This window comes from Ctenocephalides felis, unplaced genomic scaffold (genome assembly GCF_003426905.1).
Source record: "Ctenocephalides felis isolate EL2017-DRISC unplaced genomic scaffold, ASM342690v1 CF-g0.4_SCAFFOLD_01503, whole genome shotgun sequence".
Lineage (NCBI taxonomy): Eukaryota > Metazoa > Arthropoda > Insecta > Siphonaptera > Pulicidae > Ctenocephalides > Ctenocephalides felis.
Window position 1 is genome coordinate 835 of NW_020537657.1, and position 23309 is coordinate 24143.

The 23309-nt window shown below is 27.5% G+C and overlaps 2 protein-coding genes across 2 annotated transcripts; both read left to right on the top strand.

The window, feature by feature from the left end:
* Positions 1 to 3163: 3163 nt before the first annotated feature.
* LOC113372010 (proteasome assembly chaperone 4-like) lies at positions 3164 to 3833 on the top strand. The gene is made up of 2 exons (XM_026612383.1): positions 3164 to 3334; positions 3407 to 3833. The coding sequence occupies exon 2, from the start codon at positions 3411 to 3413 to the stop codon at positions 3831 to 3833; it is 423 nt and encodes a 140-aa protein (XP_026468168.1). The 5' UTR covers positions 3164 to 3334; positions 3407 to 3410.
* A 12865-nt stretch (positions 3834 to 16698) lies between these two features.
* LOC113372009 lies at positions 16699 to 20126 on the top strand. Its single transcript, XM_026612381.1, has 3 exons — positions 16699 to 16811; positions 17513 to 18393; positions 19870 to 20126. The coding sequence occupies exons 1-3, from the start codon at positions 16794 to 16796 to the stop codon at positions 20009 to 20011; spliced, it is 1041 nt and encodes a 346-aa protein (XP_026468166.1). The 5' UTR covers positions 16699 to 16793; the 3' UTR covers positions 20012 to 20126.
* Positions 20127 to 23309: the final 3183 nt, after the last annotated feature.

Genomic DNA, 23309 nt, shown 5'->3' on the forward strand with positions numbered 1-23309 from the left:
TTATTTCTTCCTTCGTTGACACACCATTGCGTTATTGAAATATTCAATCACTCAGCTCTTGGTAAATGTAATGACGTTTACCATTGTCTGTAGATATCTGGCAATAATAATAATTCTCTGTAGATGTGACAGTTCTTCAATATTGTACAAATTCCATCGTCGACCCCTTTGTAATCAAATCGCCCTTTTTGATCATCATACACCCACTCCAAATTCAATTCGCTGAAGGGTGGAAACTCGAGCAGGCTTATTGTACTTAGCACCATTTATTAATAAATTTCAACTGAATATAAATTATTACATTTTTTTATAGATGAAAACATATTGATGTAACTTGATTATTAAGCTAATTCGTAGTATTTAATTTTAAGGGAAATTTAAATTCAGCGCTTTCATTACCTTTACTTTTTGAATATAATATACTTTACTAATATAATTATGCTCACATAGAAGCAAATGATTAACAATTTTATTATTACGATGCAGATTCATTAAAAATAAAAAAAGGAATAATTAACTTTAATTTGCATGCATTTATTTAACAAATCAAATTCTACTTGAGAATGAGAATCGAACTTGATACGAAAGTGTTGATATGAAAAATCGCAACTTATGTAATCTAGTCTATATGCAATTATAGTCTTTATTCTAATTGTCTAATACTTGAAGATAACTCATCAAAAATTTTAATAACTAGTTCATCAAATATAATGTATTTGCAAAGGGCCTTTTGTAACTTTACGTCTGGAGTTGTTAAAATCGGGCTTGAAATTGAGAAGATTTGAATTTAAATTAAACTGTAATTATTTATTATCAAACATATAGTAATTAATAGAATTCGCTAGAAACCGCAAAAATTCTGTATTCATAAAAAAATATCGATTTTACGTTCACTTGTAAGTTAGTAGAACAGTGGTCGAAAAACTTTTTAATCATTACCCCAAAATATTTTTTCCTAATTTGGTAGAGAGAGTTTAATCGAATACGGACAACTAGTCAGGAAATAATAAATATCAATTAACAATACATACTTTTTACCCCCAAAAGTTCCATTTTTACCCCATTTGTGGTAATTTACCCCGGTTCCTCGACCACTGCGGTAGAAAATAGAGTAAATATAATTCTAATTGCTTTTTTAGATATGATGTTTTTGATTGAAATTGTAAAACTGAAGTCAGGACGAAAAGTACCAAAAATTGAGTATATATACTGTTTATGAGGATAAGAATGATTTTACTCAATATAAGCAAAAAATGACAAGGACTACTTCAAATATTTAAAATTGATTCAATATATTAAAAATTTAAATATCAAACATGTAGAAGATTGATACCTGAATTATTTATATCAAAACAATGAAAATGTAATAATAATTCTGGCCTGAGAACAGGGGCGTAACTACCGCCGTATCAGCCGTATCAAAAATACGGGGCCCCCGAGCCAAGGGGGCCCCCAATGAGCACAATCAGAAAGCAAAACAACAATTTTTTTAAAAAATGAATAATTTTAACGCAGTTTGCATTTTCTTTTGTAATCGAGAGGTATTAAACTTCAACATGTAAGCTTTGAGAGAATTTATTTCTGCTGCAATATTTCTGCAAGCTCTAGCAATCAATTCAATTAGTAAATTTTTGCATATCCGAAAAGTTAATATTCTTGTCAACAATCTATAAAACTAATCCAGTTTATACATTTTTCATCAAAAATTGGAATTTGGAATTTTTATAGTTATATTTATAACATTTTTATATTAGTTTTTGTTACTACTTAAATTGTTTAATAGTTAGATTTTGCTAAATATGATCAACTAAATCATTTTCAGAGATCTTTCTTCACTGTTTTAAATTATTAGTTTCATTTCTAGAATTTCACAATATGACAGTAATGACTTATAAAAAACTAGCATTTTATTATTAATCTTTTGAATAGACCGTGCAAATTAAAACATGAAAATTTAGTGAATTAGTTTGCAAAAGAAGTCGAATATTCTGCAAAAAGATGGATTGCAATAATTATTTCAAAGAACAAAAGACAAAAGATAATGAAGCGTTATTATGATGAGTTATCACAAGATGAGAGAATTTTAGACCCAAAATCTTATTTTAGTGTATACTATTTGCTGTTTGGATATATTAATTTCATAAACCAAATAAAGATTGCGACGTAAATAGTAACATTTGTCTTTTGAAATGAAGAATTAATAAACGTTTCCAGAAATCTGTCGACTGAACTACAGTAAAAAATACTGGCTCTATACTAGAAATAGATTTGAAGTAAAAAATCTAAGAAATGTGATGGATGCATTTTTCCAAAGAAATAACAACATGCATTTTTCTCTTGGCCCTTCCAGTTACAATCGCAATCGCAAAGATTTTTTTTAAAAATGAAACTAATTAAAAATTACGTAAAAAAATTAGGACAGAAATGTCTCTCAGACCTATATGTGCCTAGTGACAGAATCCTTATAATATTTAAAGATCATTAAATAATTTAATTTTTCAAAACAATTCAAAGAAAGTGAATACCTATCTGGAATCATTTGTGAAAAATTCAGAAAATGAGAGAAAATTAGATAGATAAATAATAAAAGCGATAAATAAATATTATTTTGATTTTATGTATTTTGTAAAAAAAAAATTCTTCTTGTGGGGGGGCCCCAACAAATTTTGATACGGGGCCCCGCCAAGGCACGCTACGCCCCTGCCTGAGAACATTTTCTAATTGGGATTTGGTTTTAATGTTTGAATTTTTTTTGAGTAGAACACAATTTGCAAACGTTCCTATGTTGCAAAATGTTTTTTATATCATTTTTGTTACGGTCTTTAGTTAACTTGTAAAACAGATAGTTTTAGGAATGAGGATTCGAGCTTTTTGTGCAATCAAAATGATAACGTTAGGTCTTACGGTGTGCTTTTATGTCATTATATAGTTATTCAGAATTTTACGAAGACTTTATGTTGCAATAAGTAAGAAATATATAATATATATATATATATATATATATATATATATAAAATACAATACATAAAATTTATGTATTATATTTAATTCAAATATATCGTTCAAATAGTGGCGCCAACTAAGTATCATCTGCTCTAACTTCACAAGTATCTTTGACAGCTCAGAATTGAACCTTCCTTGACTTTGCTTTGTAACTGTCATTGTTTATTACTGATTCTGCTACATAATGATGAAACTGGTTTCTGACATTTAATTTAATGAATAGTGTATGAATTATAAAGTATCTTGTTTAACCTGTTCTCAGTAATAAACACAACAAACAACTTTTCATAATATTGTACTTGGATCTGTATATCAATTGAATTATTTTGAGGTTAGTTTGCACAATAAGTACTTTTATTAATTGAAATATTAATATCAAATGTCATAGTATATAATTTTTTAGCATTATGTCGGGCGTAGAAGAACCACTGCAGAATCTTTCAATAAATAACGACAGCAATATAGAAAATTCTATAAAGTTAGTCCCATGTAGCTTTCAATTCTATTCATTCTCCGAGAGTTTTCATGATTGCATATGTCATTATCATGTTATTCAAATGAGTAACAGTCTATTCATTTATATTGGAAACAATAAAGAAATGACAAATATTGCTTTATCGATGTTAACGATGCATTCAAAGGCCCCTGTTAGCACTGTTTTGTTTGGTGAGACTACAGATAACATTTCTCTTGGAATCGCTAACAGATTATCGAAGCGACTGTCTAAACAAGTATTTGTTAGTTATAATTTAGGACAGAATAAAATTCTCATAGCGAGTATTGAGAAAAGGTTACTCGAAGAAATTAATAAACACCCAACTAAGTTTTAAAGCTTATTGGTTTTTGATATTTTTGATATTTTGTATCTATAAAGTATGGAATAAATTATTTTTTTATATATTATTTGTGTTAAATTTTAATAACTTATATCATATTCTAACATGTGAATTTATGAAGAATAATATGATTATTTCAAAAATCTGAATGTTTATATATACTTATAGTTCTTGTGCCTTATAATTTAAATAAAAATACCCTACATAGTATGCATTGGACTGCACTATAGTATATTTAAATGATGTACAAAACCTTTAATAATCTTACCAGCGGAATTTTAAAGTTTTTTTAAATTAAATTAATTTAAATTTAAGCGACAACTACTATTCAGGCGCAAATAAATTCGTATTGTGTGATGGAGAAAAATTTAAAATTTATTTTATAAAGTGTTTTTTATTTTCAATATAATAACAATCGATTATAAAATGTTATTCTACAGTAGACCTTATATTGCTGTAGGAAATATTAAAAACACTATCAATATGAATAATAATAAAAATTAAATTTAAATCTAAGTATATTCTAACTATTTGTTTAATTTAAGGAGTTTCACCCTCTTAAGTCTAAAAGTGCAGATGGATTACATAACTAGTCTAAACAAACTCGTTAGGGTGATTTTTGATTCATTCCTTAATTTTTGAGAAAAATTTCTCTTTTACAATATTCAAATCTCGGTGCTGAGATTGTTGTATAACTATAAGTACATTTTTTCGGAAACGTTGTATTTCCATAAAGAAAAGCTTATAAAATATTGAATTTCCTATTTCCTTATCCGTTTTCCATTACTTTATATCTGATATAATTCATAACGTACACAAATGACACAAAAAAGTCATTGGTCAACGTGTTTTTTCTCACACAAATGGATTATTGCTCATAGTCAATAATAACTTTCCATCACGTTTTTATTAAATTAATATAAATAGTAATACAAATTGCATTTTCCATCAAAAAGAACTGCTAAGAACATGATAATAAAAAATATTCTATTATCTATAATAATATTCTCTTTAGCAATACTGTTCGATCGCTACAATGATTTCAGTCGACATTAAATAATGATCAAGTGTAAATCGGATGTAATGGATGAAAATGAATTATTAAATTAAGGTAATTGATGGAATCTATATAGGACTTGAATGTCAGCTACAGATTTATTAAGTATTGCCTTACGCGAAGTGAAGTTTTATTAAAATCCTGAACCTTCGATTTATTCTATATATTTGTAGTTATCTAGTATATATTATGGAAGCTTATAGGTTGTAACAATTATTTATTTATTGATTAATTCATCAAGTAATTTTCTATTAAAATTCGGAACTTTTATTTATAAACTCCTTGCAATTAAATTGTATGAATCAATAATGTTTTACAAATAATTTTATCAAGTTTCAAAGGTCTTATCTACGTTTGATAAATTTAATTACATATTTTTTTGTAAATTTACAATAAGTCTTTATTTACTAAATTTCGATCATTATTGGTCTTTTCCATCAGTTATGATATATGAAACTATCCATATGTTAAGAGCTCAAGAAGACCATGCTAAGGAGTTCAAATAAGGAAAATCTAAATCAGTTATTCGAATTATGTATCAATTTCTCTATTTGCTCTATTTTGGGCCCTTTTCTAAGTGGATTGTTAGAGTTATGGTCATAAATTGATTAATAGGAAAGACAATAGCAAATCAACGTCGGAAAGCAAAACGCATTATGGCAAATTGTGCGACGTCGTGTCATTGGCCTTCCCGCGTTTTATGCACGGCGGAACACAACATTATCCAAGTCCAACGAAAGTATTTCTTTCATAGCGGTGAATTTATTATAATATATACCTATCTATCTCATAATACAGGGATTGGAGATCAATTATTCAAAAAAAATAATTAAAATCTTAAATATAAATAAGCATATAATATTTATTGAAATGTGATGTACATGTAGCTGCTGCATGAATTTGATTGATCTGTGAAATTTTTACTCAATGATCATACAATAATCTCTACAATTATATCTTCAGTATATTAAAAATAATTACTTAGAACTAGAATTTCTATTATTTAATTATATGATAAAAATGAGTTTTTTTTTAATCAGGATAATAGTTTTAATGATCAAGGATACTACAATTAGTACAATATTTTTCTGAACTGTGATCTTTCTTGATTTTAAACATTTTTATATGAAATTTTGTGCATTTTTTCATTATTAATTTAAGTAACATTGCTTTTAGTGTGTTTATCTCACTTTGCGAATTATGATAGGGGATCCATTAATCACGCGATCGATTTTTTAGGAATTTCTAGATTCCCCCTTCAAAACATCACGTGTATTTTTATTTACGAAAAATTCGTATCTTTTTTGAAAATGTTAGGATTTTTTTTTAAAATCAGGTGAAAAATGATTACACATGATATCTTACTAGACCCCTCCCTCCCCCAACGTGATTTTTTGTCAAACACCCCCCTCCTCCTAAAAGCCTCACGTGAATGATGGACTCCCTCACATATGTACACTCTTTCTTTTTGAAAATAAAAACTTTTTTAAAAATTTGGGACAATCGGGGGGTAAATAGAATATAAAAGATAATTTAGAAAAATTCTGGGCGCATTCTGGTAATCCTGAACTGATCTGTTTTTGGTAAGAACATTCATATTATCAATATGTCAATATAACCAATCGCTTAGTGTTTGCGGGATAAATTTCAAATAGATTATTTAGAAAATCATTGTTTTTCACATGGGCAGTTATACGTTGCCTGTTCACAAGTTGGAAAACCATCCGCTTCGTTTGTGTTAACGTCAGACCAAAATAAAAAAAATGTGTTTTACCAAAGAGCACTTCAATGAGGCGGATAATTTGCGGATTCACTTTCATTTACTTAGAGAAGTTCAACTCAAAAACACTTCATTTTTGTAATCGAAATAAAATCATTACTGTTGTATAATAAAATCAAATTTTTTCTTTTCAAATATAAAACAAACAAAACATTTCTTTCATCTTCATCTTTCTCACGATACTAACTGGTGGCGGAACGGAGTTCGTCGGGTTGGCTAGTATAATATAAATACCATTATTTAGATTTACAATTTTAAAACTATTATTTTAATTTTATTATTATTTTTTAATAAAATTTACACCAGCTATTAGTTTAATCGTAGCTTTAGCTCAATTTGCCTACTTGTACAAAAGATATATCCGCTTTCCAATTGCTCTGCTAATTCTATACTTATATAACATGTTATCTATATGGATCAAAACCATGTTCAGAAGCAAATCCGCGATAAAAGTGTCAAAATATGAATTAATTCGTTTGTTCTACTTAAGATTATGAAATATTGAGGTGTTTGTTCTTTTCAGAATAGAATAAATAAATTGCGTATTTAGTAATTACAAAATTGTATAATTTTTCCGGTTGCGGATAAATTTTGGCATAAATTTGTATATGTCGCATTATTATATGACATTATTTTGACGATCTTGAAAGATATTGATGTAATCATGTAAATTTTCTTTGCCGTTGATTTACCAAATTTGGGACGTAAAGTTTTCAAATAAACTATTTAATTTAATATTTTAATTTCCAATTTTAACACACTGATTTTATCTAAAACTTGAATTAGAAAACACTATTTTTCATATTCTGTGGTACGTTTCAAAATAAGCTGTTTGTGGAGACTTTATTGTTTTTTAAATCGTTTTAGAAATTGATTTACTTCTACTTTGAGGTAATGCTGCTCATTATTCAACCGCTAATCCGCAGGTTGGCTAAAAGATTTACGCTCGGTATTGTAAATTTTCATGGATGTTAAAATTATTATATCAATATTCAATGTGAGGTTTCGCTGATACTTTAACAATATTCATTTCCAAGAATCGTAATCGTGTGGTACAGGTTTATGTTTATTTTGTAACTTAGAAATAAAAAATAGATTTTAAACTAAAAAACCAAATCGACTGAACAACGTGCTATTTGATTTTATCATCTTGCACATAAAAAACGTCTCTATTATCAGATCGACATATCGATTGTTTATTAATGAAAGGTATAATAATAACTTTCATCGTTGAAATATACTAAAACTTTCCACCTGATCATGTTATTATATATAAATTCTGTACTTTCTTATCGACTTACTCTTAATATTAATTGATCCGCTTCCAGATGCACATATGAATGATTGAATTACACATATCAAGATATGTAACATTTTTCTTATTTATTTAGTTCGTCATAAAGAAAGTAAAATTGATGTCGATCAATTAGAACTAGTTTCGCGCATTTCGCTTCTATTAAATAATGGCAAAAAGAAAAAATGAGAGCAATATGTAATTTGCATATCTTTAATCAATTTCTTTTATATTATTTGCATTTACCAGTTACGTTATGTATTATAAAACACATGGACAATTATATAATTATGTCGCCAAATTAATTTTTTATGTCTACACAAGGAATCATAAATTGATTCGTTATGTTCAATTACATAGGTAGTTTTGATATCTTTAATCTTTTTAAATTATACGTGTAATCGATAATTGAATAAATAACAATGAGATATAATGTAATGCGCAACTTCTCAATTGTAATTGATTTGATATTTGTAATTTATGTTTGAAAATTTAAATGCCTAAATGAACTCTATTTTGGTCATAACATTGCATATTGTCATTCTTAATTACTAATTGTTTTTTGTATTTTAAAAACAGATTGTAATTCAATCTTGAGAAATAAAAAACAATTGACAAACAAATGTTGTAATTATTATAGTTGTCTGCAATTTTTTAGCAAAATTTTTAGCCTGCATTTAAGCTCATAACTAACGGGCAACTAATTTGTAAAAATTGGATTAATTTCTAAAAGGTCTAGTTTGTTAAATAAATATTTATAATGAAAATATAAAATTTAGAGAAACATAACTCTATCTGAAAAAAATAACAGAATTTTCTTAGCAACATCTTTAGGCTTTTTTGTACTCTTTAATTACAATTTTTGCTCATAATTAGTGGCGCAACTTGTTTGTAAAATATGTGTTTTTCATTGATTTCTCAAAAATCTAGATAATTAATTAAATATTCATAATCATAATATAAAATTTTAAGAAACAGAATTTTCTCTTCAATCAATCTTCAATTTATACTTGGTAATCACATAATATAATCAGATCATGTGAGCTGATCATTTAGGTAAAATTAATAATAATAAACAAGATTATGTTATGATATGTTGAGACTAGTTTCAGCAACTAAGTTGTTTTTTTGTAATACTTTATGCCGCTTGGGAAGTCATATCCCAGATTTTCCACTTTCATTACTGATGGATCATAGAAGTGGTTGAGAAATGAAATCAATAAATATGTGTCATTTACTATACACAATGAAATTTATTCATAAACACATTTGCTGATGATGTACTATTGTGCACAAAGTCACAATAGTTCTGTATTCAGAATTCTCAGCACATCCAACGTGTCTTATTATCGATGCAGACGTCCATGAAAATAATATGCATGATGAGTCGGTAGTATGCTCATTGTTTATTGTTTATTTCCTCGTAACATTCTTTTGATGTTCTTAACTTTACTTCAATAAGATGTAAACCACAATAAGTATACAGGAATTATCTATAATTAAGGAGCACGATTTTAAATTATGCGCACAATGATAATTGAATGGTGCTATAAATAATAAATTATCTTACCGTCATTATGTACCTAGTGAATACTTGTTTATAAACTTATATATTGCATAATCAAAGTTAATAAATAATCAATTATATTCAATATTTAATTTCATAATTATCTAACAATAAGTCAGATGAGCATAATTTTTGCCTTTTATATTCCACACAGCATCTTCACATATCACAGTTGTATTAAACGATTAAGAAATTCGAGAAAAATCTTTATAAATTAAATTGAATAGTTGTCTGTTGAAGATGTATGAGCATAAATGATAATAAAATTAATTATTATACTAAAATTCACTAAATCGTTTTTTATGAAACTTTTTACATATTTTCATTATTACTATACAATTTACATATAAAACTATTAATGAATTTTAGTAAGCACTAAAATATATATAAACTATTAAGAAAAGTTGACGACTGAAAATGTATGAGCATGATTTTTGCATAACAATAATTAAATGTTGCTGTAAATAATTAATTACCTTACACCCATTATATAATAGGACGTTTTTTATGAAATGATTTATTGCTTTTTCAAAGTTAATAAATAATTAATGTACATATGAAACTATCAATTTTGCTCTCTACATTATTTTCTCGAATCTATCCATATTACATGTTTATTAAATATTACATAAAATCAAAAAAATATTATATTAATTGAAATGAGATAGTAGTGAGCTAGATGTGTGAGCATCATTTTCACCTTTAATATCCATAATGAAAGTTTATTAAATATTTAAAAATTTGGAAAATTACTGAACAAATTATACTAAATAGTACTTGGCTAAAGATGTTATCAGCATCATTTATGTATGCTATATTTTATATAACATTTATTCATATCAGATATGTACTAAATATTAAAGAAATTCAAAACAAAACCTATACAAATGAATATCAATAGTAATTGGCTAAGAGCATCATTTTTGACTTCTTCTGTTAAATGTCAAAGAAATTTGAGAAAAACTATATAAATTTATATAAATGGAAGTCGGGTAAAAATGTCTGAGCATAATTTTTGTCATCCGTATTTTACATCACATCTTCCATACAAAAAGTACGTTAATTATTAAACTAATTCGAATTCTATATAAATGAACAAAAATAGAGATTATCAATAACCTGATCAAAATTTTCTTTACTATATTTCAAAACCATATTTCTCTTACGTTTGTTCCATGTTTTTGGCCGTAAGAGTAGATATCTTGTCCAGATAACTGGTCTAATGAATTATGACTGCGTTCGCAATCTGTAATTAAATCCTTTCGTGAGTAAGACGATCCCAGACCTGCTCACCAGGAGTTAAAAGATTTATTGCTCCTTACAAATTGTTACTCAATCGACTAAAGAAGGTCGCATTGTTAAATACGATTTTGATGTAATACCATAAAACTTGCGCAAGGGTTAAAGTGCGTGCGACTAACTCAACAAAATATTATCTGGAGGTATTAAGTTCATTAATATTGTTTAAAATCCAAAGATAATTTGATGTATATGGGCAATGAAAAGTAGTAAATGTAATAAATGAATTGAGTTTTATTGAGTACCTTTGGCATATGGGAATGTCCATTGCAAAATGTTTACGAAATAGCTTAGTAATAATATATTTTAATTCAACCATTAATTTAGATTGTGGATTTATAGGTGGATAGTGGATTATAATTTAAAAAAATATAAAGCTTTTACTACATAATTACAATATAATATTGCAATACAAATATTTGATTCGTGCAGGTTCAATTTGACTTTCAGCAATTATACTATGATAGCCAAACCATTTTTTTCACAACAAATTACATATATGAAAATAATAATTATCGAGCTATGCTCAGTAGAAGTCCCAGCTGATTCATTATTAGAGAAAAATGGTGTTTGTTATTTTTCTAAAATTGGTAATCTGATTATTTTACCGTATAGGCAGGATCAAAAGAGCCAGGGGACAAAAATCTAAATATGCATTTTAAGCATAAAAATAAAGATGATTTATCAACTTTTACTACTTTCATAAATCTTACTTTGGTAGATATTTCTGTTTAAGTTATCATAATCAGACACATTGTTTCTTGGATTACAAATAAGATAAAAACAATTTTTGTTTAAAATATATTTATATGTTTACAATTAAATAGCAATCTGAATACAAGCATTCAATGAGCTATTGGGATCTAATTGGACTCCAATTGTTCAGAAGCTATTGGGATCTAATTGGACCTTCTAGTTATTAAATATAGCTTCTAAAGAAAACTCTCCAATGAGATCCCAAATTACTTAAAGTGAATCTACAGGTTGGTTTTTCTTCAATCTTATCCTGGTAAAAATCAAGTTTGAAATACATTTTTTTATTTATAATTAAATAGCATTCTGAATACAAGCCATCAATGAGCTATTGGGATCTAATTGGACTCCAATTGTTCAGAAGCTATTGGAATCTAATTGGACTCTCTAGTTATTAAATATAGCTTCTAAAGAAAACTCTCCAATGAGATCCCAAATTACTTAAAGTAAATCTACGGGTTGGTTTTTCTTCAATCTTATCCTAGTATTGCAAGAGCCAGCTTCTGAGTTGGTTAAAATGGGATATGATTCTATTTTTCATTACTTTATGTACTGAATCCATTATTAGATTGTTATTTATATTTTTGTTTGAGACGTACTAGGTCGCTTTGATGATCAATCCTAAGGCTTTTCACTGTAGTCTCTGGAGATTCTCTGGAATTCTGGAAGTCTCTGGAATATTTGGGGTTTGACTGGCGCAAAATACATATTTTACTACCACAAAGATTACACTGCATATCTTTGTATGGAACATTGGCAGAAGAATTAAAAATCAAAAAAATAAGAAAAATATTAACAGATATTTGACGTAAATAATAATTATCAAAAATGTTGATGCTTTTTAAAAAAGACACATGAGGAGATAGTTCATCACAACAGCACATAGAACTGCTAAGTGCTGATTGCTGTCCAAAAAATAAGAAAGAATATTGTTAGCAGTCTATTTTGTCCAGGTGTTTCACTTTATAACTTCAGCTTAATTTTAAATATCTGTTACTATTTTTTTACAATTTTCCTGACTTTGGAGTTAGTTTTCAATAGAGATTTTCCTCCTCGGTATCTCATAGCCCTGTTACGTAGTTCGAACGCGCGCATCGAGTGTGAAAGTGGTTCCGATCGGTTTGTTCGTCATTTTCCCTTTTTTTGTTCTCGGTTTGCACTGGTTTATATTCATTTTCTATCGGCGCGTTTCCGGTTGAAAAGTATTCATGAGCGTAACAACGAATTTTCTCATATACGGCAATTTTACACTAAACTCGTAACGTAAGCTGCTAAGGCTCGGGTAACATAAATCTTTATCATGGACTTAAGAAACTCAATTTATTATAAATATCACAAAGTAAAATTTTACTGGCATAAAAAATATGCGGTAACGTTTAGTTACCATAATGTATCCTTAAGATGTTACCATAATGTAACCCTCACATAACGATTTTTGTGAGAAAGAAATTGCACTCTACATATTATCTTTTGGGTTTTCTTTCCTGACGATATAACTCCAGAACGCACAAACCGATTTTTTGCATTGGTTAGAAAGGTCTCGGGCTCCGCAAGGTTTATAGCTAAGGAAATTAGTGGTGCATGGCATCGTGCCTTAATGCAAATTGCTGGAACTTCACGCACCGTAATCAAAAATTCGAGTAATGACATTAGTGAGAATTATCAGAATTATGCTTGGTTAAGTCAACGAGCAATTCTTGCCGTAAAGAATAATGATGTACAGTGTACACGCACTGAATTTCACCATTCAATCAAAAATTGCTGACAATTTGGTGGCATACCAATGATTCCGACTGGTCTTCCGTTTGACTTCAAACGATTGCAATTTCCAGTTCGCCTTGCGTTCGCGATGACAATTAACAAGTCGCAAGGCCAATCGCTTTGTGTTTGCGGGATAAATTTCAAATAGATTATTTAGAAAATCAAAATTTTTTACATGGGCAGTTATACGTTGCCTGTTCACGAGTTGGGAAACCATCCGCTTTGTTTGTGTTAACGTCAGACCAAAAAACAAAAAATGTGGTTTACAAAAGAGCACTTCAATGAAACGGATAATTGGCGGATTCAATTTCATTTTCTTAGAGAAGTTCAACTAAAACACACTTTATTTTTGTAATCGAAATAAATTCATTACTATTGTGTAAAAAAATCAATTTTTTTCTTTTCAAATATAAAACAAACAAAAAATTTCTTCATCTTTCTCACGAAACCATCTGGTGGCGAAACGGAGTTCGTCGGGTTTGCTAGTTTTTTATAATACTAGAAGTATTATGTTTATACATATACAAAATTTAATTTTTTTAATAAAATATTTTTATTATTCGACTGAAATAAGTAAATTTATAAACTTTTTGCTTTTACAAAAAAACCAATAAAAATTTTAAATAACTATTACTTTCCATTATGTGTATTTACGGAAATGGGAATATGTGTCGGAGCCACAAATAAAATGATAAATTGCGTAATATCGATCTAGCAATAAAAGAAAATAGTTAGTAAATGACTAATTTTAGGTATATAAAGCTGTAATTTTTTATTGATTCTAGAGTAGATGTCATTAGTAGAAGTATTAGTAGAAGTCATTATTTTAAATCAAATTACTATAGTCAGTGAATACTAGTTCGAACTTGTTTTACATCATTTTATTATTTGATTTTTTTTTTAATTCAATAGCAAATTGTTTTGATTGCTTTCGAGTGATTATGTAACTCTATACATACTTAAGATTTTTAATTTAGAATTAATTATAGGATGACTAATATAGAAAAACTTTATTTTTTTTCAATATTCCGCATAACATGTTTGTTTACAAATACTAATGGTATAGATATGCTTTAGTGATATAAAGTATGATGGGCATAGCTAAATGATTATAAATTATAATATATACTCATATATATAAATACATCATAGGTATAAGAAAATTTTTAATCAAAAAAATATAGATCCAATTTATATCCGCCATTGATTTGCCTCTTAAAGAGTATCATCACAACATCTCATAGGACTCTTAGCTCTGATTGATGTCAAACAAAAATAAATTTATATTTATTGTGTGTCAAATCAATATGTATGTCAACCTTATTTTTCATTTTTACCATTGATTACCATATATTCGATAAATTACGTTTCCCATGTAATCTCGTCCTAATGGGAACAACCGCACGAGGAACAATCTTAATACGCGTGACAATCATTTCGGGTTCGTTAAAGTTGTTTTCGATTGTTTTAAATTTATTTGCGGGTTTCTATATCAAATTCTCGACAAATCTTCAATGATAGTGTAGCACTTTCGCCGTTTATGTCACGATGTGAAATTGATACTGTTGCACTTGATCGAACGCACTTAATCAATCAACCGATGAATTCCCATATCAATTAACTAATATTAGCCTTTCTTTTAAAGAGGAAAAAAATTTTGCCTTCTTGATCAAAACTGAAAATCGGAAGAAAGTACCTCAAGTAGAACCTTATGAACTATTCTACCATTCCTTATACTTCGCAAATTGTATGATTATTAAAAAATCAATAATTTGTTTTGTCATAATGAACTTCAAATGCCCACAGAGTTGCGGTTAGTATCGGTTTATGAACTACACAAGATAACTATATTACCACTTTCTACGAAACAGTTGGTGTATCTTATATTAGTGAATTACTTACTAGTACTTTGATTATTTGTTACTCCAATATCTTATTAGAGTATTCAAAATCTATCATTTAGAATATACTATTATTCAAAGTCTGTCCCAATTTTCTAATACGAGTATTTCTATTACATAACTAATGTGTAAACAAAACCGCATGCATTATTTTTATTCCACCGCCATATAATGATATAGCCGTATCCACATATGGAGTATAATTATGTTTTTGTATATATCGATTATGCTATCGATCGTATTATGTTATTTGCCCCTGCTCTCTTTCCGTCTTATTACATCATAAAGCATAAGGAAATAAAAATTTAAATAAATTACATTTTTATGGATCATTTATTATTCGCGAATCATAAATTTTCCTGATCAGCATTTTCCTGAAAGCTTTCGATTATTGTATTGGTTGGTGACCGACGTTAAAAGAAAAACATTGATTTGATTGACAAAAAATATATTTAATTTTAGAGGCTACATTTTTATTACCGTTAGTTTCTAAAGGAAAAGTTTTCTAACAGATTTCCAAATTTAAACCTTAGTAAGAAATGAATAAGCACATAAATGGACATCATATTAGGCAGGGGTGTCCTATTTTTAACAATTTGACTCAACAATTTTATTTATATTATTTTATGTATTACATATTATTTTAATTATCACACATGCTGATGAAAATAATGGATTTTGTTAAAAATAAAGTAATATTTATCGTTGACTATTACAATTATTGTGCATTGCAAAAAAAATTAATACCTACTAATTAAAAAAATATAATGAATGCCTTTATCAATACTAATAATACGATTTTGCTACTTAAGAAATTTTTGCGGCACAGATTTCGTTTTTTTTTCTTCTAAAAAGTACATAAAATATTCTCTATAATTATTTGGTATTTTTATCATTTCATATGATGGAACAAATTAGTGTGGAAATTATATTTTTAACATATAATTTAAAAAGTAAAAAACACATAAATTTATCATAGAGTATGAGAAATATTTAATTAAAACATTTTCAAGTTTCTGGAATTTTGTAAAAAAAATATGACTGATTATTTTACAGCAGAATTATATTTACAATGGAATGATGGAAACTGTTCAGTTTATTAAATATCAGTGAACCATCGAGTATTTTTTATATTTAAAAATAAAATAAATTTGTGTGATTTGGTCATATTCAAAAATTGTTTAAACTTATCGAAAACAGATTTTGAGGTGCTTGTTTTGTATCTCAGATGACTGAAAATTTTTCAAAAACTTTAGTTTTTTAATATGGGACATTTTTGCTCAAATGTGTATACAATTGTTGAGCAGAAAATCAATCAATATCAAATGAATATTATTAAACAATTAAAATAATTTGTTATAACCGTCCATTGTTGTGGAAGGAGATTTTGTCAACGGTTGGCTCGTGTCGGGAGTGGTATATATAGCTTCTATCTTAATGCTTTTAACATTAGTGAACAAGTGCCTTAGTGAACAAGAAGTGTTAATACAATTGTTGTATGTGATTTAAAATAAATTGTGAATAGAACATTTTACCAAGAATATGAATCTACTATTTGTTGTGAGTTTTTTTTATTGTAATTGTTATAAAGTTATCAAATTTAGAGAAAAAATTTATATGGACCTAATGGATTTTTACAAATGCTCATGACTGTGCTAAATTTTTCGATAAATTTTTTAGACAATACTTATTTTGTCAAAACGCAAATTTAGAGATAATATTTTTAGCTAAATATAATTGTTTAATTTTTACTTTTCTCCTATTTATAAGTTAAGCCGATTTAAGGTTTGTTCAATGAATTTTTAATCTGTCTATAATAACAAAAAAATAATGCAAATTTTTAATCTTCCTTACAACTTAATTACATTAATTTAAAATGTACAAGTGTATTACGATTAGAAATCAAATGTGATATTTCCTTATTGTATAATCGCTACACATGAAATAAAGTTTTCAAATTAGCTATCACGCAAATGTATAAAGTACGTGATGTACTTACGTGCATTATTACTCGATTTTTATGTGTAATTATTAATTATGAACTATTTATTTTAAATTACAAATGCTCATTTTTAATCAAAGTATTAGAATTATGCAAATTATTATTTAATTATGCAAAGATCAATAACGATAGAAATTCAGCGAATAAATACTCCTATTAAAGTTTTTTGCGACGGGGTAATACATTTTTTTTCATTACTTCTTAGTAATGAATGCTTTTTGATGAGGTTTTTTTGTCATATATGTTTTTTATCAATTAGTTGACCATTGCGTCAAGCGTGGCGATATTGAATGCGGCAATAGCTTCTCGCCACGATAGTCGAAAATGGTCCAGACCTCTCATCGTAGCCGAAGAGGAACCCGAAGAACAACCAGAACCTGCAACTGAACTTCAAGCACCATCTAAAGACAGCATTGACTATTATTTGAGGCAGCCTGTACAAGAACCTTACATAATAACTATACCAGAAGCACCAGAAATTCATAAGAAACAACCAAAAGGACAAGATTCTTACTTACCTAGCCAAAATAGTGCTTCGAGTAGAGAGCAACCAGTCCAGTTTTCTCTGAGCACACGAATGAACTTTACAAACACCGATGAAGTACGCAAACCTCAAGTGTTCCCTCAATCGAGATATGGTAGCTTACCCAAGAAATTCTTAGGTTTCAAAAATAAACCACATTACTTAAAATTCTACGCTGATGACGCTTTGCCTAAAGTAGCACCAAAAGGGGCACAACAAAAATTCTTCGAAAGCTCATCACCACAATCTGAATACATCCAACATAGCCAACCAAAGGAGATAACCCAACGCCTATCAAAACACATTATCGAGAGCAAAACTGAAAAGAAAATTTTACCCAGACAACCACTGCCACCAATCTTTGATAGCGAAAGTGAAGCAGTTGTACCACGTTTGAGTTATATTAAACCTATTGCAGAGGCCAACAGTTCTGAGGAGGACGATGAGGAAGAATCAGAGAAGATTGTTGAAGTGGTCAAACCAACAAAGACGAAGAAGGCTAAATCTGTGAAACCAAAATTGGGTGCCTTGACCGATGGTAAACAGAGAGTGGAATTCCAAATGCACGGTCATGATGGTCCACAGAGCTACAAATTTGGATATGACACTGGCAAAGGGTATGTAGAGAAGAAATCATATAATTCTTAGGACATTTTTAAATTACAAATCTTACATAGTTTGTCAGTAAATTAAATTATAGAATAACTCTAGAAGTAACTTAAATAACTTTATTCTTCTGGGAGTGGCGCGCGCTACAAAACCCAGTGAACGTGATAAACATGCTGTCGTGATTAAGGATTCAAAGTAATTTCAAAAGTTATGATTACATCAGTTATTAATATCTGAGTTATTACAATCTATAGTTTTTACAACTTTACATTTACATTTGATAAGTTCATAGTGTCTTGTTTTTGCAAATTGCTTCTCAAATGCCAATTGGCGGATATTTAGTAAATTTTTATATTTTTTATTATTAGTAAAGTAATAATTTGGAAATAGATTCTTACGTTAATAGTAATAATTACGGTTCTTATGATAATAATAATAATTTCGAATCTTATGATAGTAAAATAATTAGCACTCTTATTATTAATATTATTTACTAGCCACTATTTATTCAATTTAAGGGGCACAACTAGTGTAACCGCCCTAAAAAAAAGGTGATTTCTCGTTAAACTAGATAATATTATCTGTAAAATGAACTACGATGAAGGAACAAAAATTGACAAAATATCGGCGTTTTTTTAAAAAAAAGTCGAATTTTACCCAAAATTTTGGTCGTTTTTGGACTGCCAAAATTCGATTTTTGATCCGATACGGGCAGCTATATATAGAACATGTAAAAAAAATTTGATAGTGATCGGATCATTTGTTTTTGAGTAATCGCTGCAGCAAATTCGGAAAATGCTGTTTCGAGAAAAACGCGTTTAAAGATTAAATGATCATTATATTATATACTATATATATACTCTTTAAATGGCTGTGACTCAAAAACTATTTAAAATATCGATTTAAAATTTTGGTATGTTATTTTTAAAGGTATAACCTATCGAAATATGGAAAAATTGAAAATTCGATTTTTTTTTTAAATTTCACACTAGTTGTGCCTCTTAAAACCGAACACTTGATACTTTCTAATAAAATATTGAATTGTATACTAAACCTATGGTTGCAATTACGTTTTATAATATCTGAACAATATCTATTTATTTTTCTATTTGCCTCAAATGTAATTCCTATAACATAATATGCGTAATATCATTACTTTTCATATAACGATCTAGTCTAGAATTAAGAGTTATTATTTGCGGTACTTTCTCCTTATTAAGCGCAAGTTACCATTATTCCTGATCGCGTTTGTCCAACACGAATGTATTATTCCAAAAATACTATAATGAAAGTTAATTCTATAGAAATTAGGTTTATAATTATTAATTTTGTAAATTAAATTCATAAATGAAAATAGAAACTTTGAGCAACTTTTTCATCCAGTTTAAAGCGTTAATTTAAACATACGATTGGTAATCATGTTTTTTTTCCTGAAAATAATTCTAATTCAATTGATTATTTTATTATTCAATTCAATATTTTAGAAGCAGTCGTCAATTTAGATTCGAAGAACGAGACAACGATGGATTAGTCAGGGGTCACTATGGATTCTTTGATGAAGATGGAAAAATGCATGTTATTAAATATAGAGCGTCAGCTGATGATGGTTTTAGAACCGATGAATAATTTATAAATTAATATTTTGATTTCATTATTTTTAAATCTTCCAAAAGCCTTTTTTTGACTTAGTGGAGAATGCATTTTTTTCAATTACGGACACAGAAAAATTGGATATTCAATAAAGAAGCAACAAAATATAATGTTAGCATATCAAAAGTCAATATATATATTTTTTCAATAATACAGAATTATTGAAAAATTATATTGCACTTTGATATCAGACCTAATTTTGAGTTTATAGTTGGATTTTTTTACTATAATTGCAATTTTCAATTTTCGAAAATTAAGACTGATATTATCCAATGAGTCCGAATTTACATGGCATAATGTCATGGATTTAATTAAATGATGTGTTAAAGTTTTTCATATAATTTTTACAAAATAATTAGTATTAAGTATACATTATAGTTCGTTATTCGGTTTTTAATTACAAACTAAACTTTTATACATAATTAGCAATATTATTGTTTTTATGTAGCTACTAGTACCATAAGATAATATTTGTATGTAATAAAATTGGAAAATTTTTATACTGGTATTTTATTTTGCAAACATTTTTATTGTTTTTGGATTATGAGAAATTTGTCTGGAAATTTTATAATTACTGTATATTATTAATATACTATATATTAATGGTTAACATTTTTATTGATGTGGGATTATGAGGATTTTATTAATTTGCTGCTCGAAAAACGATGCCAAAAGTGATGAAACTTATATAATCAAATAGAAAGCAATTAGAAATTTTGAAACACCTTTTTTGATATTGTTAAAATAATTTTTCTAATAATAATAAATTCTAAAAATTTTAGGTTCGAAATCTCAACTTGATAGTATTTTATCTTTGAGGTAAGGCGTTTCAAATTGTGTAAGGTTTCTTATCACAATGCTTTAATAAAAATGCGTAAAATATCTATTAAACATAATGATTAATCACCTTTATAATTAATTTACTTGCCGATATAAAACATATTTATATTCTATTTAACACAAATTATCGTTTTATTATCGCCACTAAATTATCGCCAGAATCTAAAGAAAGTTCTGAGCAAACAAATTTTCTGTTGAAATGAAATTGCGTATAATATAATTATAGAATAATGTTTTATATATTTTTTTATTGCTAATATTTAATTTTATTACTTTGTTGTTATCCTATAATTATTATTGCAACTAAGTATTTATAATTATGTGATTTATGGTATAAATAATTAAATTCAACGCATTTTTAACAAGCAATTAATGTTAATGAAACGTGCTTATAAGTGCAATGTTTATATTCATTTTTATTATCATAATGCATTTGAAATAACTATTTCAAATTAAAAAAATCACGTATAATTTTATATGTAAAATACACCCTTGTTCATAATTTTATATGTCATTGACTTTTCGTGAGTTCATTGTTATTAAATATCATGGAAACTTATTATTCCAGACAGTGACAATTTTCTACATACCTGTAAGACATACCTGTAAAAACCAATTAATTCATATTTTGAACACTTAAATGTTCTCTAGGACAACGTAGGTGTTTTCAATATGCATTAAATTCATGTAATACAAATTACTCGTATAAAGGACTCGTATATGATTTAGTATGGTATATGATTCAAGTTCTAATATTGGAATACTTGGATCTATTATTGATATTGCCATTTAAAATTATATCAACAGATCTCATATTGCAAATTGAGAAACAATTATATCATAAATAAGTTGATGATATCAATTAAATTCATTAATTATGTAATTTGTACTCATGTACCAAGAACGAGGTAAATTAACGACATTGCAGTTCAGAAAATTATTAGGAAATTACATTTAATTATTATAGAGAACATATAATTAAAAATAATAAGCAGAAAATTAAAGAAATATTTATATTGTAATTAAAATATTATATCGTAGTAAATTAAGTGCAGAAAATTAAAGAATGGTCAGTATTAAAGCTATAGCAAATATATAATTGATGAAATATAATTATTTTCAGTCTTCCAATTCTGATTTATAGAAAAATCAATAAATAATCGATAATAATTCACATGTTTGCTATATTTGAATAAATCAATATATTTACATAAATTGATACATAATAAATTATAAATGCATTAGATAGGTCTATCTGAATTTTTTTCATTGCTGTCCTGATCAGATTCTGAGAAATTGTCACTTGGTATTTCGAGCTCATCATATTCTGGAAATGGATTGAAATTATTATTATAAATATATTTTAATTCTGGAATCAATTAGGTTTATTATTATCAAATTTCTAGTAAAACTGTGATACATGAAGTAACGAATCAAAATATCAATTAATTTATTATCAAGTCAATAAAATTCTCTTGACGTAAAACCAATTGGCATTTATTCTGTATTAAGCATTCGTAATGTATTAATTATTGATGCTTTTAATTACGTATCTTTGTGTGATATCACTTCTGTTTGATGATAAATATATACTTAATAAATTAATAACGTTGAACGTTTACAACCATCGCGATTTCGATTTATAAACCCGAGGAATATAAATGTCGGCGCTTTGCAAATATTTGAAACGATTCGTAAAAGCAACCTATATTTCAAGAAAGCCTTATGCATGATTTATATATGTGATATATGAGCTAATTAAACAAAATATTCTAAATAATTAAAATGCAAGATAATAAAGGTACATCAGATAAACAAGTACTTAATTTTTATCTCTAAGAAGTTTGGCTTCAAAAATATTATATCATTAAAATTATCTATTTTCTTCTGTTAATTTAAAATTATACTAACGTCATCTAACCTTCCAAACTCCGTTTGAACTGATTTATATATTTTGGATCAGGCCAATAACCGGAAGACATAGCAGAGAGACGTTCTAGTCCTGCTGGATTCAAAGAACCTGCTCCAAAATAGATCATTTCTGGTGAAAATCGTGGAAATCCTTCGGAACGACCAACCCGGGGGAAGGGAATTAGTCCTGCACGTTTGTAGTCTGAGGAAAAAGAAAAATGGTTATTATTTAGATGGATATTATTTTAACTGCGCTGAGAAACCTGTTACTGCAGGATACAAAATTATATATAGTCAATAATAAATTTATTCTTCTATTTTCATATCTGAACAGCGATCATTAAAATTAAACCTTAGGTCCTATGAGATGTTGGGCTTAAACTTCTTTTTACTTCGTATTTTTAGATGGCAACCCAATGGTTAATCCATCCACATTTGATGATTTAATTATTAGAATTTATCTAATGGACTTAACGTTTTTATAGCAAAAAATTAACATTGCAGTGTATAAATGGATATCTTT